The sequence below is a fragment of the Gordionus sp. m RMFG-2023 genome, chromosome 4, assembly GCF_954871325.1.
Source record: "Gordionus sp. m RMFG-2023 chromosome 4, tfGorSpeb1-WG-v2, whole genome shotgun sequence".
Lineage (NCBI taxonomy): Eukaryota > Metazoa > Nematomorpha > Gordioida > Chordodea > Parachordodidae > Gordionus > Gordionus sp. m RMFG-2023.
The window spans coordinates 4,994,206-5,016,680 of record NC_088778.1 but is presented as its reverse complement, the minus strand read 5'-3'; the positions used below and the strand labels follow the sequence as shown (position 1 = coordinate 5,016,680).

General features: G+C 29.1%; 3 protein-coding genes across 4 annotated transcripts in view; 2 read left to right on the top strand and 1 right to left on the bottom strand.

The window, feature by feature from the left end:
• Window positions 1-10,374, top strand: part of LOC135927872 (fibrillin-2-like) — a 58,851-nt gene extending 48,477 nt beyond the window's left edge. The window contains exon 17 of the mRNA XM_065464102.1: window positions 10,364-10,374. The gene's annotated coding sequence lies outside the window, so the exon portion shown is untranslated. The remainder of the gene's footprint in view (window positions 1-10,363) is intronic.
• The window catches only part of LOC135927871 (WD repeat-containing protein 26-like), a 32,426-nt gene extending 16,806 nt beyond the window's left edge, over window positions 1-15,620 (top strand). Inside the window, exons 3-16 of one of the 2 annotated variants that reach the window (XM_065464100.1) lie at window positions 5,512-5,574; window positions 6,768-6,904; window positions 7,051-7,148; window positions 7,360-7,671; window positions 8,806-8,901; window positions 9,494-9,734; window positions 10,572-10,710; window positions 11,148-11,288; window positions 11,913-12,032; window positions 12,659-12,804; window positions 13,156-13,234; window positions 13,599-13,728; window positions 13,973-14,152; window positions 14,687-15,620. In XM_065464100.1, coding sequence (XP_065320172.1) covers window positions 5,512-5,574; window positions 6,768-6,904; window positions 7,051-7,148; window positions 7,360-7,671; window positions 8,806-8,901; window positions 9,494-9,734; window positions 10,572-10,710; window positions 11,148-11,288; window positions 11,913-12,032; window positions 12,659-12,804; window positions 13,156-13,234; window positions 13,599-13,728; window positions 13,973-14,152; window positions 14,687-14,703 — 1,899 coding nt within the window. In that variant the 3' untranslated portion in view covers window positions 14,704-15,620. The remainder of the gene's footprint in view (window positions 1-5,511; window positions 5,575-6,767; window positions 6,905-7,050; window positions 7,149-7,359; window positions 7,672-8,805; window positions 8,902-9,493; window positions 9,735-10,571; window positions 10,711-11,147; window positions 11,289-11,912; window positions 12,033-12,658; window positions 12,805-13,155; window positions 13,235-13,598; window positions 13,729-13,972; window positions 14,153-14,686) is intronic. The other variant, XM_065464099.1, reaches the window with a different exon arrangement.
• Window positions 15,621-18,647: 3,027 nt separating this feature from the next.
• LOC135927870 (ral GTPase-activating protein subunit beta-like) overlaps window positions 18,648-22,475 on the bottom strand; it is a 36,709-nt gene continuing 32,881 nt past the window's right edge. The window contains exons 28-29 of the mRNA XM_065464097.1: window positions 22,128-22,244; window positions 18,648-19,389 (exon numbers count right to left, since the gene is read on the bottom strand). Of these exons, the coding sequence (XP_065320169.1) occupies window positions 19,287-19,389; window positions 22,128-22,244 (220 nt within the window). The 3' untranslated portion in view covers window positions 18,648-19,286. The remainder of the gene's footprint in view (window positions 19,390-22,127; window positions 22,245-22,475) is intronic.

Below are 22,475 nucleotides of genomic sequence, written 5' to 3'. Positions count from 1 at the left end.
TCACTCTCTCTGGTACGGTCACGGACAATATTTACCCCGAACCAGACGATAAAACAAAACGTTTTTAAAATTTTATTTTCGAACCGAAAAAATTAACGTCACTCATTTATTATATTGTTCTATCTCTTCCACATATGGTCCAAGCTCAAAATGGTATCCCTTTAGGAGTCATGTAGTTCTCCTTCCCTTCACATTTTTTTAGCCAAGGGAGTTATGGTGTTTTAAATGGAATATCATGTAAATCCGATCTAAATGGAGTTGGAACATTATCATAATTATCATAGCACTCTCTATACTCTATACGCTCTCGGACAATGGGTGCAGAATCACTATTATCCACTCCCCCCATATGCTAGTATTAGTATATGTCTCCTACCCTTTAGGGTGAGGGATACTCTTAGTTCACTTAAGCTAGTATAGATAGACAGGTGTTCTAGTAAATTTTGATCCTCAACCTTTAAATTATCTTATCATCTCCTTAACTTATAAATGAATGAACGAATTATTTTATGATAAAGAAGGGCCTTCATATATTCTAGTTTACGCGACGGCGACTATCTAACGCCAATTAAAAACAAACAAATGACTAATAGGACTGTTTCACTCTTTATACCATTTCCTCTATTTGAAGAGTAAAAATTTAGATTTAGCTTTGGACATTAGAAAATAAATTTCCTAAAATTTCCCCCGATTTCTTATAAATTATTGATTCTTTCCAAATTCTTAAATCCCAAACAATTCAAACCATAAAAAATTTTTTTAAATCGATAATCGTTTCTTTTTTTTAATTTCCAATCTCCTGATTTTTTCTTCTTCCGCTTCCGTTTCTTTTTACTTATTTAATTTCCTGTTATCATACGTTATTACAGCACTCGTCAATTGGCGCACTGCCGCGCGACGGGAATATCTTAAAAATACCTATTTAGTCCTTCTATAAGGAAAATTACCAACATTTTGATTTGTAAAAAGATAAATATACCTCGAACCCATAACGGATATCTATTGATGGCCTAAAAACAGTTTTTAGCCTTATTAGAATTATGTAAAAAAGGGGGGGGGGGAGTAGCATATTTAATTTTTACACTAAAACCTATATTGTTAAACAGCAACTTAATTTTTTTTTTGCACCTACAAAATTTACTCAATTTATAAATTATTATAATCTATAAGGAGAAAGAATTGATTCCATAGTTGAGAACACTTCCTACGCTGAACTTAGACAGCTAACATCATCAAATACATAAAAAAAAATTTAAAAAAATGGTTAATGAATAATTAAAGATATTTAAATTAATTATTCAAAAATATTCATCACTTACAAATATCACTTGACATTTTTTGGTATACGAATATCTTTTGTATATTATTTAAAAAAATATTATTTTAAGCAAATTTAATAAATGAGAATTATTATTTAAGTGGCCTTCCCTAGGCTTAAAAGTAAATTCATTTTTTCATCAATATATTTTGTGACACTAATAACAAAGTAATTTTTTCTTGAAATGTAAATTTGCAAAAATAACACGTTAGAAAATAATTTTCTAGTGCAAGCATTTTCTCTAAATTTGGATTAACCTAGGCCAAAAGAGTAAAGCATTATTTGTAACAGAAGCTGCTGCTATCAAAGAATTAGTCGATTGGAAAGAATTATTTCCGCCGTATTATCGCCGGCAAAAAATTTGTAGGATAATCACCTCTCAAAGTGTGAGACATTATTTAAATATGAAAGGCGCGAGAAGATTATTTTATTAAACGTTTATGATTATAGGTTTGGGATTTTATTATTAATACCAGGTTCAGTCATTTTTTTTTTGAAATACATCCAATAGAGGCTATTTTATCAATATTTTGTAGTGTTTCTTCACAAATTTTACTTACACACCATTGACTTAAATATGCTTAGGTACTTACTATCTGCTTATATGTTTTAATCTAATCTCACTAGAATTCTTCATTCTTCTTACATAGAGCAGTAGCAAAATGATTATTTCTAAAATATTTAATACTTGATCCTTTTACGCCCTTTACCTCTAAATCATTAGAGGTAGATTAAACATATAGGAAGCCATCCTCATATAGGAGTAAAAATATTCCCTAAATCAGAATTCATATTAATAGTATTTCACTTCATGTTTTTTTTCTGCATTATCCTTAACACTGCTCTTGACATCGTGCAATTAAAATTCTCTTTGTATTTTAATAAACTAGACCTTATATATTTTCAAATTTGTGAATTTAATTTTCTTAAATAATTTTAAAATGTTTTTAAATTTACTTTTTTTTCAGGTATTTAAAATGAAAATGTGAAAGTATTTCTCTTTAATATGAAAGAATCTTACCGTTTCCAGTTCTGTTTGGATCCCTGGGGGGGGGGGGGGGTTAAGAGTAACATATGATTTTGCTGGCTTACTTGCGACCTAGGTCAATGAAAAAGATAGCAAAACGGTCACGACCACGTTTAATTTTAACCCCTAACCCACGGACTGTGTTTAAAAATCATGGGCTACCGCGGTTCATCTAGATTTCTTTTAATTCCTATCTTTAATCTAAACTAAACACCAAGATTGTTAATCTTTTCTTCTTTTTTTAAAAATACTAAAATCACTTTGAACCAAATGAAATACTATTTAAAGATTCGTATTATTTTTTTTTAAGATGACATACATTTCTTCATATTTTAATTATTATTTTTATATAAAACTTATCACGATTTTTCTTTCACGCTATATTTTGGCAAAGGTTACAAAAATATTTTTTGAAAAATAAAAAACAATTTTAAAAAAAACAGGTTATATAAATTGTTTATTTGTCTGCCAGAATAATAGTGCTTACAAATTGAGGGCTTAACGTTCCCTCAAAAAAAGAGAAGTGCTTTCTTTGTTTAAATTAAGGGTGGTATTTTTATTGGAACTTATCTGCCGAAAATAATAAAATAAATTTTTAAACACAAAAAATTGGCAGATGTATTATTACCAATTTGTTTAAGAACTTGCTCTGTGATACTTCAGAAATCTTCGTGGACCTAATATTATATTTTCTAACTAATCTGTGTTTAACCTGGAGGTTTTTGAAAAAGAAAAAAATTTAATTAGCTTGGGCCTAAATTTTTCTAAATTAAAAAAAATGGCCTGGGAACTATTTTTGAAACTTACCATGTACATGGGCCTGGTTTGGGGTTTTTTAAAATAAATATTAAATATAAGCTGGGTCGGGCCTCGCCCTAAAAAATTTGTTTACTGCGGATCTGGGTCGAGCTTGATAAATGAATTAAGGTCCATCAAGGTTTCTGTGAAACTTAGGGCCGTAAATTTGTCACTCATTCGATGTTTATTCTTACATACCCAATATCGATCCGATATGTATATTATTTTTTTAAATACAAATTTTCTGCGCCAAAAATAATAATAACTGCGAAACTATGGGCTAAAACAAGAAACGCTTTAAAATTTTCCGTTCCTAAATAAGCCAAGGCGATATTTGACGTATTATCGGGGTACGCGTACAGTTTTTAAAACGGCGCGATTAGAGTCCGATTTTTTCAATATCCGGAAAAAAATATTAACGCGAGCCTGAACAATTTTCTCATAGATGGCCACAATGATTTAGGCATTTATTAGCCACATCTCAAGAATTCTATTGGTCACTGCGATATCTCCCTCATTATTGGATCCACATGATTAAACATATTTTTTGATTCCATATGAATTAGCAAATTAAAAATATTTATTAAATTATAATTATATATGTGTACCATATTGGGATATGGAATCCATGACGCTATAAGAATCTATTAACTTTAAATCATTTTATTTATTAAAGTAAATTAGTACTAAATTACAAATGTGCCCCAAATACGTATTAACTGTACACAAATAAAATAATGATTAATCTGCATTATATATATATATTCTTTCTGCTTCTTCCTCAACGATGATTGAATTCGTTTAGCGAAAAATCGATGGACAGATGGGACATGCTTTGGTCGGTCAATGTTCATATATGGCACCTTAAATATTTAAATATACACCCTATGGATTTTAGACAATTTTCGCCATTAATCTTTTTTTTTTAGTATTTATTTTTAAAATGGATATCTACAAAAATAATAGGAAAGGTTCTAAAGATTATGGAAAAAGTTCTCTAAACATTTAGAGTACATGTTTATTGGAATGCATTTCCGGTTTTTAAATTTAGAAAATCGCCATCTGTAGGAGGACATAAAATTGAGAGATTACGAATCCCCGTGGATACGACATATATATGATCATAAAATAACCCTAAAACAATGATAATCGCTACACCTGTTTTTTGAAAATATCACCCGTTCGGATTTTTTAAAAAAACCGATAAATATTGGGTTCGGAAATGCTTTAGTTTTTTTATTACGTCATAATATAATTTTATTTACATATTTTTTATTCAATTTTTTTTTTATCAAAACCTACTTTCTTTCATAAACAAAATTCATAATTAAGAATAATCTCCATTTTTTTCTAAATGAGTTTTGATTTGATCTGACAGTTGATTCGCCTAATTTACAGTAGCGAGCATTGCTCGCGTTTAAATTGCGTTTTAAGCCCTGTCAACTTATATATACCCCTCACCCCTCCATCAAAAAAAAATTTTTTTAAATTCATAATATATCTTGTTAGTCCTGCAATTAAGTAATTTATTAAGCTGACAGGAAAGACGTGTCGTGTTTATGTTTCCGGTTTGTCAGATTTGGATTATGAATTTAAATTTTATTTCCTGTCGGCCTGAGATCACTACACAATTTTTTATTTTTGTTTTTCCTAATTTTCTATGTCGGAAAAAAGAGGGATTTTGAAATTCTGATGATAACCCCCCCCCCCCCTTCCCCATTTGTAGCACTTTTTTTAAAAAACACAAATTTAAATATACGAGTTTATTTCTCTAGCACCTAGTATAAATATTTTTATTATTTGCTTTTAAATTCTAGGAAATATAAACGAGTCAATTTTCAGCTATTTTTGTTTTTCGCGACGGCAACCAAAAATAAGTAGAATCAGATCTTGATCTAAAAAAAATCTTTATTAGGACGGACAAAATTTTTTTAAAAAAAATTCTCTGATCGGGTTCGGTCAAATAATCTTCAAAGATTTTTTTTTGGAGAAACGCTCAAACAGGATTTTATGTTTAATTTTTGGAAATTTTTCCAATGATTTTTTTTTTGCTCAATGTTTTGAGCTTTTCCTTCTTCAAATTCTGCCTGTGGAATGATGTTATATATATATATACACAAATACATTGGCGATTCATTCATTCATTAAATTCATTTAAAAGTGTTTATACATAAGAGTCAGCTGTAGCGCCATTTTGTGGCTTGCGCATTTATAAGTCGGCGTGCGAACCCCAAAATGGCGCCACAGCTGACTCCTATATATGGGCCCTATTAATTAATAAATCGTCAATCCCGTAAGATACAGGTTCGATACATGAACTCTAGTTCGTTATTAATTTTTTTTTTTTTTTTTTGAAAAAACAAAAAAGGCGATGAAAGATCTCTCCGCGCTTAAGCCCATGCTGCAAGTTAGCGAAATAGAAGCAATGCCCGTAATACGATTTTATATTTATCAATTTTTTAAAAAATATGAATTTGTTTGAAATCCTCCGGAGTATTTCCCCCCCTCCTCAAACCCTTGCCACTTAAACCTTTATAAGATTCAAGATCATCAGTAAGAGTATTTAGGTTTATCTTAATAAGTTAAGCTAATTGATGCGACCACAATGTAGTGGATAAAATTTTTCGGGGTTCAGACCCTCCTCCTCGTTTGAGTTAGCCCCGTTAATAGATTCAAATTTATAACTTGCATATATTTATGTTGGTCATCTAAACTTCGAAAATGCATCTTGCGTCCATGTAAGATACTAAAAAGGCTTGGAACGAACGAAAAAAATGAAGATGGACAGTACCTATTGTGGAAGATATGGAAAGACGATAGTACCATTATTTATATTATGCAATTTATAGCTCTTGACGTTTCAGGGTTTAAAATTTAAAATGCTTCTCACGGTTAACCAATAATTGATTGGAGTTGAAGCCTCCTCAACTCAACTCCTTTAATATACCCAAAAAAACTTCATTTTTTCCAATATTTTTGAGCAGGAATTGGATGATCAGGAATCAAATGTGATGCACACACCAAGTTGTTCTTTATCGTTATGCTGATTTGGGTTATGGCTAGGATGAAAGATCCTAATAGGAATATTTCTTAGCGAATATAAATTCGACAAATTTTTGAGAGGTGCTTTCCGTTTGCTTTGTATATGATTATGAGCTTATGTTTATGATAATAAACGAATGGACCAGCAGTAATCTTATAAATTTTATAAGCCACGCGAAGCAAGCTTTTAGTAACATTGTCCTCCAAGAAAGTCACAAAATTTCTGGATTTTAAAACCGCAAAGGTTGAATCAAATAGGAAAACATTTGTTAAAGGATATTGATTCTCCCAATAAAAAGTATTTCAAGAGAATTATTACTTGTATCCTAAGTCAAATTATTGGACACTGGATAACTTCAGAACTCTATTCTTGCCATTTACGGAATTAAAGTGGCACCTGCCAATTTATGAGAAGCTCTTTGATTTCAATTCTTTAGGACGATAATGCTAATCATAATTCAATATTATCCCTATATGTCCCATTGTTGCAGTGCCATTTTCATTATTATTGTCCTAATGTAATGTGTTTAGATAATGAAATAAACATGAATTCTATTTTAAGTTTTTATCTTGAAATATTAGAAAATGAAATTTCTTTTGTTGGAACAAAAGTACTTGGAACTTTTGGACGAAGGAAAAACGCTAGACGCTCTCTATTGCCTGAGATTCGAATTATCCGCCCTAAAACAAGATTCAGAACATTTGCACAAACTAAGCAGGTTTTTGTTAATGAAAAAAAAATTGTCGGATCTATAACCATTAATAAGAATAATGATAAGATGACGCTTGGATTTAACCTGAACGTGATACTATTTCCAGAATATTCCAAAAAATTTTTACACGCATATTTTTCTTATTTCAAAAGCTATTTGCTGTGCAAAGGCTCCGACGATGTTAGGTCTACAGCTGCGTGGGAAGGAAAAGGCAATAATTCGAGGCAGAAACTGATGGAAAAACTGCAAAGTAAATTTATGATTTTTTTCAGTTAAGTTATCTCACATTTTTTTTGCTTTATACACTTATTACAACATATTGTCGTGTCACTAAATTTTAAACTTGTGACCTAATATTGAACTAATATATTTCCTCTCTTTTTACTTATATTTTAATTATATTTTCGGAACCCGTTTTATTATAATTTATAATTCTAATCTTTCAACATTACGCTGAAAAGCTTTCCTCCCCGCCAATATAATGTTACCTCCCAAGAGACTTTCCAAACTCCTATCTCAAGCCCTAGAACTTCAAAGGCAAAAGTGTTCGTTCCACAACGCTTCCCCGAATAACCCCCTGAGTGGCATAAATACTTTTAACCGCGCGTCAAACCCTTTCTCCCTCGGAAATCTAAATAGCCGTGAAAACAACGAGCTTTTCACGCGAAACAATAAATATTTCGGGACGAATGAGGGCATCTTCTCACCGAAAGATGGTATAGAGGGGATGGAGATGATTGACGGGACCGACACCATCCTCAAAACCACTAACGGTTTGATTTAATAATTTTAAAAATATACATCACTTAGGTATTTTAGAAATAGATATTTTAATCAAATAGTTCACACTCAGGTCGGGCTTAACATTTTTTGTTATTCTTCAATCATTTTTATAAAACTTATTAATTATGTTTGAAATATTAAAGATAAATAATAAAGATGTACGTATATTTTTAAATTAATACGTGTTACATAGAAGAGTAATAATAGCAAACGTTATTAGGGTGTGTCCAATTTTGACTTATTTTTGATACTTAATGTTGTTTAGCTTCTTTGGCTAAACAGCTTTTGGAATAGGAGCACCCTATTGTGGATTGTTTTATTTATTTGGTGGCATTGTTTATTTGCATTTATTTTCTCGTTTATTTTTGTATTTTTTTTAAAAAAAAAAATTTTCTTTTACTTTTTAGGCCTGTTTAGTCGAAGCTAAATATCCGGCTTAACAGCTGACTCTTTAGTAGTAAGTGGAAATAAGATAAACCTGTAGACTGTGCTCTGATTCGACTTCTTTTGTTTTTTTTAGGTTATTTAGTAATTAGTCGAACCAGGGCACACACTTAATTATATTTGGGTAGATTCTATATTTTTAGCAGTTCGGCTAAACACTACTATCATTTTGTCTTAGGGGGGTTTTTAAAAAAAAAAGAAAAGGATAGCAGCTCAAATTTGGAAAAAAAATTAATACAAATTAAAACGCCTTAATGTTAACGGATTTTCTTCAGCAAGTGTCTGAAGATTGAACCGAATTAGCCTACATTTAGTACCATTATGTTTCATTTATCATAACAATTTCAAGAAGTTTTCCTTTATTTAAAGATCATTTTCAAAGATTAATAAAAAAAAGTAAAATGGTTTCCACTTAATGTTTTATTTGATAAAGCGTCCATTTATAAAAAAAAAATTGTTATTTTTTTTGGTGTCAAGAATTATGTCTGCGAAAGCTATTTGGTAATATTGCTACGGGGTTGAATGGTTTATCTACTATTAGGAGTTTGACTAAAGACGTCATTTTTAAAAAAAATATTTTATGGCTTATGATATAAACTTATCCTTTTTTATGAATTTTTTTTTTTAAAATAAAAAATTAATTTACTATATTTTAATCTTTACATTGTTCACCTGGACAGGGCTTCCAAAGCAAAACTCCTTATTATCTGCCAGCTTGTCGATGCCTTCAACACCCGTAACTAACGTATTCGACAATAACGGTATTACTTTTTCGTGTACGTGCTTTTAATTAAAAGGCAGGGGGTTTACTGGTACTGTACTTAACAAATAAGGGTTTTGGGTTCGGTTCGTAAACAATAATATCGGCTCGATTAGCACCCTTTAAAACCGGTTCAAATATTTTTGGAATTAGGTAAGAGAGAAGCACTGCTGGAATATAATTTCGGCAAAATCAAGTCTTTAAAATGTGTTGAGCGCGTTTTTTTGGAATCTAAAAATCTGATTTTATCATAAATGTATCACAGCATGTTTAGAATACCTATCTTATGAATTTTAAACAATTTTACCTTTAAATTTTGAGAACTCTATGCAAAAAAACCAATATAAATAATATTAAGTTCGAAAGTTCACTGGCAAAATTGCCTCAAATTCATAGGGTAGGTATTCTAAACGTGCTGAAATACTTTTCCGGTAAGATCAGATTTTTAAATTTTAAATGACGCGCTTCAAAAAATGATCCAAAGTTGAAAAAATAACACATTAAACATATGTACTAAACATACAAAACTAAAAAGGTGCTCATTTAGTTACATTGCGCTAAGCTAAAAATAAACATAATATTATATTATTTGTAATCGATACATTTAGGCTGCAATAATAACAAAAATAACCTCAACGATAATTTCCCTTACACCGATAACTTCTTCAGTTTTAACGATTTCGCCAACACCCCCTCCGCCTTTTACAACAACGATAGCCGTAGAAAGCGGCACAATACCAGCACCTTTTACGACCGACACTTCTCTTCGTTCGGTTCGGGCTCTTCCGGAGCCACCTTATTTTGCACGCCTCCCAGTACATCCTTGCTTACCGATCACGTTTGTTCGAAGTAAAAGAAAAAAAAAGATAAAATTAAAATATGACGTGACAAATATTAACTTATAAGGATATACGTTAACCACAATGACATTTATTATGACGATACATTCATTAGAATACATTTTGAAGTCTAGTTGAGTACATATCAGCTGGTGAGGCGCCATTTTGATTTCTCATGTTAAATTTTTTTTTTATATATATAAATAAAACTCTGAATTTTTATTTATCGAATTGACCTATAAATAACAAATTAGTTTTCAACCAAAAATCTTCTTATCTTGATCCCCTTTAAAAATCGGTTCCTTCCGGTCACAATCTTATTTTTAAAAAAATGCAAAATGCTTATTGATCAAAACGGGCTTGATTTAAATTGCTTTATGGCAATAATAATAGTTTTCGTAAAAGACCTGAGCCGTGTTTTTATTTTTTTTAAAAACTAACCATGCTAGGCTTAATATTTTAAATCGCCATTATTACCTATAAGAAATATATATTTTGGAAAAAAAAACCGGGCCGGGCCTTGCAAATAGTAACTCTGCAGATCTTTGGTTTTTCATTAATCCCACATTCACAGCTAGCGCTCACCGCTAATTCGCGCTAACGGTGAATGAGGGGCTAAGAGTATTAAACTTTATAATATTGAAGAAGAAATCGGTCCCTTCCAATTCATATTCAAAGACTTTATTTCATTTATGTAATTGTTATATTTATTTTGATAGTTTCGCTAATATTTAAAAAAAAAAAACCCAACCATAAAACGTAATATTATAATTAAATTATAGCTACTACAAGTTATTATTTAAAGATTCGCTAAAAAAAAATAATAAAACAAAATTTTTCTTTGCAGAGACACATTTCCCCACGAAATCCAACAGATCTTGAGCGATCACATTGACGAGGTCTGGTATTGCAAGTTCTCTCACAACGGTAAATATTTAGCGACTGGCTCAAAGGACTCCACCGTCATTATCTGGGATATAAATTTCGTAAAAATCAATAATAATATCACTAACTAACAATTCTTCGTTCTAAAATTAATTATAAGAAATTTTATAGTTTTTTTTAGTGGATTGAGAAAAATTAGGTTATTCCATATCTACTTTTTTACATCGAATTTTTTATAATTATACAATTCTATATGCATATAAAAAAATATCCGAAATATTTATAAAATAAGTCAGATTATAGCAAATATAAGGGTAACCTTCCTATTGAAAGCAATGGAAACTTGATTTTTAAAATTTTTTTAAGTGAAGATAGAATAATCTAATTCTCAGGCGACGAGGACTAGTAATTAGTTATGTTTTTTTTACTTGTCAAAGGTTTAAAAATATCTTGCTTCCTTCATACATTGTTATAGTTAACCAAGTACTTTTCATATGTATATAAAAAAATTTAAACATATTTGCCGGGTTCAATGAAGGAAACACACCAAGTGAGTAAAAAGCACATGTTGCAGGGTCATTCGTACGGTGTATCCTACCTGACTTGGAGCCCTGATGATTCAATGCTGCTGGCTTGCGGGCCAGATGATTGCCCCGAAGTTTGGTTATGGAACGTTCAAGTAATTTTGAAACAATTTAATATAACTAAGGTGTAATAAAAAAGTAAGGAGGGGGGGAGACGGTGGGTAGCTAAAACCAATCCAATTCCCAATATGGTGAAAAAACTCGATTTTGGTCTATTTTTCTAAACGCCCCAATTAAGATTTTAGCTAAAATAATATTATGTAAGCATCGGGATTTGGCTAATAGATGTCTAAGCATTTCTATTTTGATGTCTTTTAAAAAAGATTATTTCCCCAACCTTTACCCAAAATTACTCGATAATAAAAATAACACAAGTGGTTCTTACAAGATATTCTTTATTAGATATTCTTTATTGTTTTCTTTTAATTTCACACAAAAACAAAAAACAAAACTAAAAAAAAAAATAATTATTTACAATTCTTTTTTTCGCGCATTATGTACACATTTTTTTTTTATAAATAAATAAATAATAATTTTTACAAAAAAAAAACAATTTGCGCTATTTCTTTTATTTATTTTTTATAATAACAACATAATAATAACTATTACTTTTTCCTTTTTTTTAAATATTTTCTTCTCGCCCATTATAACAATGTCCATTTATTTATTATTGTAATTATTCAGCTTCATAAATAAATGAAAATATATTCATTTAACAGACCGGTGAGTTGCACATAAAAATGCGCCATTCTCCAGATGATAGCCTGACAAGCGCAGCGTGGCACAAAGATGGGAAGAGATTTGCCACCGGGGGTACCAGGGGACAGTTTTACTTATGCGTAAAATATTTTTTCGTATTTTTTTCCCCCTACTATTATCATGTTTAATTGTTTTTTATTGAAATGATTAATTGAATGATTGTAAAATATTAATTATAAAGAAATGAGATGCTTATTGATCGATTCTCTAACTCTGCTTAAAATTTTACGAAATTTTCATAAACAGATTTCTGCATATATTTAATTATTTTCCTTGCCGTAGAGTTATGGGTAATGGCTAAAAATAGATTTGGTTTAATTTACAGGCCTTTTTCAAAGGAATCTGCTAAACATTGAAGCCGCGAGTTATTTGATTTCTTTATTGTTGAACTTGATATGGATAGCTTTCCCTTAAAAAACGAGCTTATCCGGCTAAAAATCACTTCCCAACACTAACTTTTTTTATATTTCTAAAGTTGAAATGTCATAGTGGACCTTAGTTACATTTATATTTGGTGCATGATTAAGCTTCAAATGAGATCACTTAACTTTATAATTTAATACGCACATTAGAGATTAGTTTAAGCATTAGGAATGTTTTATTGTGAAAGAAAAATCCCAAAATTTCAGGCCGGGATTTTTAGTCCGTTTCGAGCCTGGTTTGGATGATCCCTATAATATACATTATTATAACGCACAATATACAGGACATAGACGGGAACATCGTGGAAAGTTGGGAAGGAGTTAGAATCCAGTGTATGTGGGCCTTTCACGACGATAAAACTATTCTAGCCTCCGACACGCATCACCGCATACGCTCTTATAATTTTGAAGAACTCAAGGATAAAAATATGTAAAAAAAAATTTTTTTTTTTCAGTTGGATACATAAAAAAGTGTGAGGTTTAAGAGGAATTAATTTATACGAATTATCACCTCTCACCTCGCGCATATCTTCAACACTTTTTTTGGGTAAGGTTACAATGGCGGTGAAAAATAAACTCAATAAAAAATAAAGCAGGGTTTGAGACCACGGACCTAACAGAGACCGACTTATGGGCAACCCATCGAATCCGGGTAACATGGAAACGGGGCGGGTTCAGACCTCTTAGAATCCTTAAAAAGTGATTTATTTTACTGGGAAAATCCATTGAAGTTAACAAAAAACAATATTTATATTTGTTATCGTCGAAATTTTCTTTATAGGTTACAAGAAGACCACGCGATAATGTCATTCATATGTAGCGAAGACGATAAATTAGCCTTGCTCAACGTTGCCAACCAGGTTAGCTTCAATATGTTTTTTTTCCCAATCAATTCGTTATTCTTTCAAATCATTCTTTGAACCGCGATAAAATTATAATAATTTTTGATATCTGAAGATTTTTTTTTTGAGATGAGAATATACTCGAATAGAATTTTTAAGTAAACTTTACCTTAAAATTGACAATTTTATAAGAAAATCCTTTTTTGATTATTATGCATAAAAAAATCCTTCATGATTGAATCACAATTTTTTTCAAAAAAAAGACAATCTTGTGATCTTCAAATAAAAAATTACCAAGTAACAATGATTTTTTTTATAGATTTCTTTACTTTTCTGAAAAGGATTAATATATAAATATTTTTTATTATTCATAAATAAATAGGGAGTTCACTTATGGGATTTAGAGGACAAAATCCTTATCAAAAAATTTCAAGGGTTAACTCAAGGATTTTACACCATCCATTCCTGCTTCGGTGGAGCCAACAAAGATTTTGTCGCAAGTGGAAGTGAAGGTTAAAATAAAAACCCCGTATAAAATTATAAAATTGACTTAGGTTTAAAATAAGTAATGGAAGAGAGTAAATTTATTTTGGCACACCTATGTCACTATTTGAATAAATTAAGGGAAAAGCATTTTCACACAATTATAAGAAAATAAAATCCAACTTTGGACCCAAACCCGTAAAGGGATTCCGTTTGGATACCTACCAAAATTTAAAATAAATAAAATTTTATCATTATTGCTTCTCAAAAAAGATAACAAAGTGTACGTATGGCACATGACCAAGGAAAAGCCTATCGCCTGTCTCTCCGGTCACACTCGTACGGTTAACAGCGTGAGTTGGAACCCCGTATTAAATACCATGATAGCGTCTGCGTCGGACGATTCCACCGTTAGAATCTGGGGGCCTTCTCCACCTTACAGAATCTATAGTGGTTTGATCCTTTCTTCTTCCTTTTTTTAAAAAAAACAACATGGAGCTAGCACGGGTTCTGGTTAAGAGGAAAAAAAAGAGATTTTAAGGCCCGGACCTTCAGTTGAGGACTGGTTTTTACGGCTAAATCAAGATTTTAGTTAAGAAAATATATTACCAAAGCCTCGAGATTTCGAGTAAAAATGGCAGAACGATTTGGCCTTCTTTAATCTCGAAGTTTGGATTATATTTTTTGGCCAGATTCTTAATGCTTTTAGAGCAATGAAATGATGCTAAAAGTGAAACCATGAATTAGTGAATACGAAGAAAGCTAGCCGGACCGGTTTTGGCAGACAAAATAACTATTGTTTTCTAAACTCGAATCTAAGGGTATCCGCCGATCACTTTAAAAAAAAATAATTTTGGAACCGTTTAAACTAATTCTGGCTGACTTTCTCGGGTGTTGCTTTGTTGCAAAAGTATAATTTTATTATAAAAAAAATCTAGACCATTCAAATTAAATAATTTTTAAATTTATTTTAAAATACTTTTAAAGATAAGATAGAAGGCTAGAAAACGGATTCAATGCTTGCTTGAAATAAGCTATTTATTATCACTTGGTAAAAACACCGAATAATTTGGCTCATTTTTATCCTCCATTTTTCTTTATTATATTTTTTTATATCTTACACCAATTTCCAAATTTAGTCATATATATATATTTATGGATAATAATAATAATATTTAATTTTAAAAATGAAAAAAAAATTACACACTTAAAAAAAACTAAATTATTTTTTGAATCATAATATATTGTATACACACCTTATTTATGAATCGCTTGTCTCGTTTTAAAAATCACACTTTTTTCAAAAAGTAAACTTTTTCCTCCATTTTTTTTTGGTGTATTTTTGTGAATCCAAAATTGATCATTCTGTTTAAATGTTAAAAAAAAAATTTTTTTTCATGTTTTTCGTTCTTCTTCTTCTTCCTCTAAGAATACAATAAGATTTTGGCATAAAATTAGGATCATTTTATATTTAATACCTTATATTGACATTCCTCAAAAGTATCGAGATACTATTGGGGAAAAAAAAAATAACTGGGCGACAAAGAATATTTATTGATCTAGCTTACGTCTACACCTTTTTAGGGTTCGTTTTTACTTTAATCATTACTATATTATTTTTTTAATTTTTTTTCTCTCCTAATAAGTATAATATTTTGCGGAAATTATTATTTTTTTTTTTGAGGAATCAAATGTGCATTCGTTAAGTTTTAAAAATCATATCTTTTCCACCATCTTTTTTTTTTAACTCACACTCATTTAGATTGATTTGTTTTTTGTGGATAAAAAGAAAAATGGCTAAATTTGGGGGTTTTTTTTAAAAAAATCTTTTAAAAAGAAAAAATCATAAAATATCTGAACGTGCATTCATTCATTCAATTATTTTTTTTTTGAAATTATATCAGATAATGTTCAATTTTAATTTGATTTTTGTGATTTGTCAAATTTAATTTTTATTATTTATCATCAACTACAAAAAAAATTTTTTTTATTATATTTCGTATAAAAAAAACAATTCCAATTATATATTATAATGATTTGTTCTTCGATTTAAAAAAAAAAATATTAACAAAAAAATAATAAATAAATAAATTTATTTTTTGAAAATGAATTTAAAGTCGAAAGGTTTTATACTTTTGTATTTGACTCAATGGTGTATTTTATACACTACTTGATTGGCAATTCATTATTTAACGCTGCGCATACATAGTAGTCAGGTGGAACGCCGCTATGTATGTACACTAGTGTTGTTAAACGGCCCGATTAAGATTTTAGATAAAATAATATTATGTAAGATCGGAGATTTAGCTGATAGACGATAGAAAGGTCTGGAACCTTTATTTCAAAAATCTTAATATTTTGACTAAAATCTTAATCGGGCCGCTTTTGCCGTAACAACACTAATGTACACTATTAAATATCTAATTGTATATAAATACATCATTGATTTGACCACAGTTTTAAAAAACATAAATAGTTATTACTTATGAGACAGTAATTTTTTGTCCCATCTTTCATAAGCAATTATTAAAAATGGGTAGTTTTATCTTACGAAATAGTCAAAAAAAAATAACCACCTTTTTAACTCTTTATATCAACACGGTATTTAAAATTCTTTGCACAATAAATTATATTAGATATATATATTCCTAAAAACATTACAAATAAAATGCTGAAAATGTAATCATTTTAACTTTGTTTATAAAAACTTGAAAATTTATGGACATAAAAATGGTACATGTGAAATTTATTAAATTAAATCTTAATTGACTTTCCGTCAGTATCATATGGTTAAATGGTATGTAGCGGAATCTAGAACTCTTTCAGATACTCTAAATAAAAACAGTCGGTGCAGCTAAGAATCTATAGCATTCTATTTCACAAAACCAGTTTTTTCAAAATTGTTTATTGTCTTCAGTATTCAAATTTCAGTATGAAAGTTGTTCAGTTTAATTTAAAAAAATACGATGTAAAACAAAATTAATATACTATGTAACAGATAAGATCTAAACAAAATATTTATTTAAAATAAATAAATCGTAAAATTTATAATTTTTGTAAAAAAAAAATAAATAACCAATACTAAAATACCTTTTTAAAATAAATACAATAACAAAAAAGGTATATATGTCTGGCACTTTAAAAACAAGTGTCGGTGGAAGTGATCCTTTTTCTTGAAAGGAAATATCAAGATACATAAAGTGTCGCCTAACAAGCCTGCCTTTATTTTTAAATTTAATCTCGTGAAGTTTCATTTCAACTTGTAAAAACCGCGCCCAAAACATCAAAAAAAATTACGAAATCTTTCAAAATTCTATCGAAAAACAGGTAATGAGCCTTCTTTTTTAAAAAAAATTCAAAACTTTAATACTATTAGGCTTTTCTTAAAGTTTTAAAACAATTTATGGATGGAAGGAATTTAATATAGCTTTAAACTCTCGATGACCGAAACCCCCTGATTGAACATCCTGTGCATTGAATGGAATTAAGCTATTTTGCTCTCAATTATAACGTTGGCTAAAAAGGAACTTGGATCTCAATCGATAAAGACAGCAAAAATTAATGACTTTATATAACTGTGATTTGCTAATCAATAATTGTGATTTAATATTATCAATTAATAACTGATAAGATATACTTATTTAAATTCTAACCCGCAAATAATTCACACTTTTTTCTATAACATATTTAAAATAATATTGGAAAAATATTATAACACAAATCTTCCTGAGTAAAATTATAAGATAATTTTTTTTTTAAACTTAGATTAAAAGGGTTCTTGGGAAAATGACACTTCGATATATATATATAAAGGATTAATATGAGAAACCACTAAGGTAAAATAGCTTATTTAAAAGGAAAATAAATATTGGTTATTATATTTTCTAAGTTCTTAGAAGCCGAAAATGTGTGGTTCTTATGATTCATATTTCTTATTCTTCGAGATATAAACTATAGATATTGTTACAAATTTCGTATTAGGATATGGAATATCTCAGGAATCATTTTGCTGAGGGGCGAATTTTAAACTTGAAAAATCTGATATAATCATATCCATTACACATTGAATTTCGCACAATTTCGCCGGGAACTTTTAAACTATTCTTGCCTTATATAAATTATATATATATACATATGTCATATGTTAGCGTCAATGTATTTTTTCAGGCAATGTGTTATTATTTCTAACACTAAATCATTTTTTGAGCGCTTTTTTTTTAAATTTCAAAATCTGATTCCCTATGAATTTCAGACAATTTTGCCACGAACTCGTGAATTTAATGTAAAATTTATATTATTTTATTTCACGTAGATTTTTTTTTAATACAAATTATAAATGACTCAAAGGTCAACCAACAGCAAGATTGTCTGCAATTCATGAGATTATATATTTCCGGTTATATCAGATTTGAATAAACGCGTTCAAAAATTGATTTTAAAGTTGAAAAAATGAAACATTGCCGGTAAAAAAACTCACTGGCGCTAATATATATGACTCGGAAATATGCAGAGGTGAAAGGCCCGAATCCGGGTTTTATATTTTCATTCCGGATTTTTTTTAAAAATATATTGCATTTATTTTTAATTATTATAGCCAATAATGGTCATTTAAAATTATTCGGTTTTAAAACATCAAGCCCGGTCCGAGGTATATTTAAAAAAAAAATTAAAATACGGCCAGGCAGGTCTCTGATATAAATAAAACAAAAGTTCACAAGCCAAAACAGTCCGAAATTAATAAAGGTGGTAGGACAGGAAGCTAAAGCTACATTTAGCAAATTATATAAAAATTTGAAAGAATTCCAAAAACAAAATGGATTCCGTATCCTAAATACCACAAAATAATGAATATCGCGCAATGATTTGATTTATTGTGTTTATATATTATAATAGTAATAATTTTTAAAGTCTTTGAAAGATGTATGTATAAAGAATATAAAAAACCTGATTATTGTGTTCATAAATTAAAAAAGAAGTCAATGATAAAAATTATGTTTTTTTTAAGGGATTTCCCGAAAGAAGGAAAAAAAATAATTTTTTATACGAAAAGCGCTCGTTATAATAAATTCCAAATATTGCGATAAAAAAAAATATATAGATGTATAATTTTAAAAATATATGAATTATAATAAATTGTCAAAATATGGTTTTCTAATTAGTTATCGAAATAACATTTAATACTAGCATAGATACTGGCGATTAATTTATAAAAAGCGTAAACACATTGAAAAATCAGCTATAGTAGACGCCTTATGTAAAGAGATACATTTGTAATGATTTTGAAATTGTCAGTCTTAGCTAGCATTAATGTCATTGAATAATGTATTATTATTATTGTATTATAAATAAGTCTCGATTCTTTTTCAAATTGCCGAAATATAATTTAGTGTTAATGTCTATATTATAAAATAAATAACAATAATTCTTTTCAACGCGTAATATTATAATAAATATGTTTTTTTTAAAAAAAATACTGCATTTTACATTGGTCCATTATCGTAATCAGGTTTTTTATATTGTATCATTTAACTATGCAATCGATACTTTACTAACAAAAAAAAAGATACTTATTCGTTTTGTAAAAAGATCACAGTAAAAGTTTAACAAAAGTTTTTAGGTCCAATTTCGTAGAATATTTTTGAACTATATTCTGTATTTCAGTTTTGCGCAGTGTCTCCGGGGTAGTGTGACTAAAAGAAAAATAAAATAATATAAATACAAATATCGTTAAAAAAGAATAAAACGACCACTCTTAAAATGTTATCAGTTTCCTCATTTTAAAAAAATTATTATTTTTAATATTTAATTTAATCTGTTTCTTTAAGTTGTTTTTTTTTTAAAAAAAAATTATTAAATTTTAATAGCAAATTTGTCGTTCTCACAAGTGATCTATCTAATGAAATTGAGTTTGTTTAAATTAACCTTTTTATTTATTTTTAATGAAAAAGAAATTTAATTTTATAAATAATTTTTGATTCGTTTTCAAATTTCGTTAAAATATTTTTAATATCAGTCGCCGATGTCCTTTGTAGAGGGAATAAAAAATACCAATTCAGCTTTGGGTAGTAGACGGAAATCGGTTCAAGTCGAATATATAAAAAATGTAAAAATGGCGCAGCGCAGAGTTAAACAAATCCAGAAAGATCAGTTTGCTCATTGGCTGGAAGTATAATGATAAAAAAGGGTGAGGTTCAAAATGACTGATGAAAGGACATTACTAAAGTAACACGAGACAAATGCGGGGTATCGATGTGTCTTACCTCGTCAAATAATTGTTCTATTTCAAAAATGATATTTTTGCATTTGCATATCATTTATTTTATCAATTTAAGATTTTAAGAGAATAAAACAAAAAAAAATTCGGGCAAAAAAATGGTTACCTTGTTTAAATATATATATATATATAGAGAGAGAGAGAATAAATAAAATGAGAATTATAACATTTTTAAATTGTTATAGCGTTTAAAAATGTAAGGCAACGTCTTAAATATTTGAATATAAATATACTGCTATAAAAGAATTTGTGCTCTAACGCGCATTGTCCATGAATATAACATTATTTTTTCTATCAAATATTATTAAGGGGGGGGGGGGGGCGGAGTAATATGAAAAAATTTATGAGTATTCTATCTTAAGCTACGGGTATTTATTAGGATTAGCCACTAGTGACATAAAACAAATGTCTCAACAAAAGGATTTTTTACAAAAAAAAATATAAATTTAAAAATTATATTTTTTAAAAAAAATTAAATGTTAGAAATATCGTTTTATGAACGAAAATATTATTAAGAAATATTGCGTGTTGTTTATAAATTTAGAATTCACCAAAGAGGAGAAAAATATAATTAATAAGCTTATTATAAATTTGTAGTTGAGTTTATTTTTCGATGATTTCAACAGCGTTATGTAAATTCCCTATGTATATTAAGAAGGGCTAACACTATTCAATCTATTTTCAGAGGTAGTAAGGTATGTTTATATTCTTTTTAAATAAGAAAGATGTTCTTTCAATGGTAGAGATGGGTAAAATTGCCAAATATTTAATTTTTTCCTCTGTCAAGAATTTGAAATAGATTAGGAAAGATTCTGTGATATTATAAGTGCTACATGATGAATCAAAAACCCTTTCATTCGTTTGAATGATAAAATTATCCAAGAGGGAAATAGAAAAGTTTATTTTATAGTATTTTTCTTCTGACCCTATATTAATATTGGAACGATGGGCTTGCCTTGCTGCGAGTCGAGGTAGACATATATTATATTCATAGACTCTGCGCCCTAATTTACATAAGTTCCAATATGATACATTCACCTATTCTTTTAATCTTAATTAAATCCATAAAATAGTTGCGTAATTAATTTATTAATACATTCTAATGTAAAAACAAATTCGGTTCTAGTACTGTGTCCAATAATCTATCGGCTTCTAAAGAAATGTCCTTTTCAGGCTATTCGGTCATTTCACAAAGTGAATTTTTAAAAGGCTTTTGTAACACCATAAAAGCCATCACTTTTTATAGGCTTCATCTTTTTTGGGTAACCTTTGTGTATTATTTTTCTCCATGTTGGGCAAAAAAAGCTTCAGATATAACTGTTTATTATATTATGTTTCTTGGGATATCTAAACATCTCATAGATGGTATAGATCTTTTGCCTTAATGTAAATGAGAAAATACTACTAAAAATAAACAAAATTAAACCTAAGCAATATTGATATCAATGGTAGAAAACATGAATCAGAATTTGCGAAGTTCAATGAGCCGCTCATTTTGGGTAGGTATTTAATATACCAGAATTGATAAATGTGCCTGGAAGAGAGCTACAAATATATAATCGTTGGATCTTTCCCTTTTTTAAATACCCGAAGCCCAATGAATTATCCACTCATTGTAAGGGTTCCATCATACCCTTGACAAGATGACTAGGATTTGGGACTTTCATCAATAACTGATAAAATAAAAGTCCTTATATCCATTCCAAAATTTGAAATTGTGAATGATAAATGTAAATTCAAATATATATGCGATAAGAGGTAGGAATGATCATAAAATATAAATTAATAATCATTAAAACAGTAATATTTTGAAAAATATTTTAGTCGTCATCTGGATTTTTTGGCTTGCAAGCTGCGGCGAACGCGCCTGATAGAGTCATTTATAGCAATATTTATATTGAAATATTTAAGCGTTGCATCAGGTTTACAAAGTGCAATAGAGAGTTTAGGCATGTTTTTTTTGTTTTTTCCCCTCGTTTTTTAAGGAAAAAAACAGTTTTTTTAAAAAATTTTTGTTTTACATCTCTAATATTTAAATTTTCATTTAAATCGCAAAATGTAATTCTTAATATTTCTTAAATCAATCACTATTAAAAAGCAGAGAATTAGAGGAAGAATAAAATGTAAACAATTTTAATTATCTTCTTTTCGTACCTTTCATTTTCTAATTTTTTCATTTGGCTAACGTGAATAATGGTTTCGCGTATAAGGGGAAACAAGGTACGGTTGCTTACAACGATGTTTGAGAAGAGCGGAAATGAAAGAGAGGTTCTGCAATAATATTTTTTTTGAAACATGTTCGTTATTTATTTTCTAATTAGATCCCTGCGCGGACCGATGTTGGTCATAACTCTAGCCGGTCGGGCAGGGTTTTTTCGGTCAAGGTCAAATCGAATCTCGATTTAACATTTGTAATCCGGACCTGACCGGGTCTCTAGACAGTACATTTAAATTATTGCAATTAATATTTTTTTTCAAGAATAACACCAATTTATTTTTCCT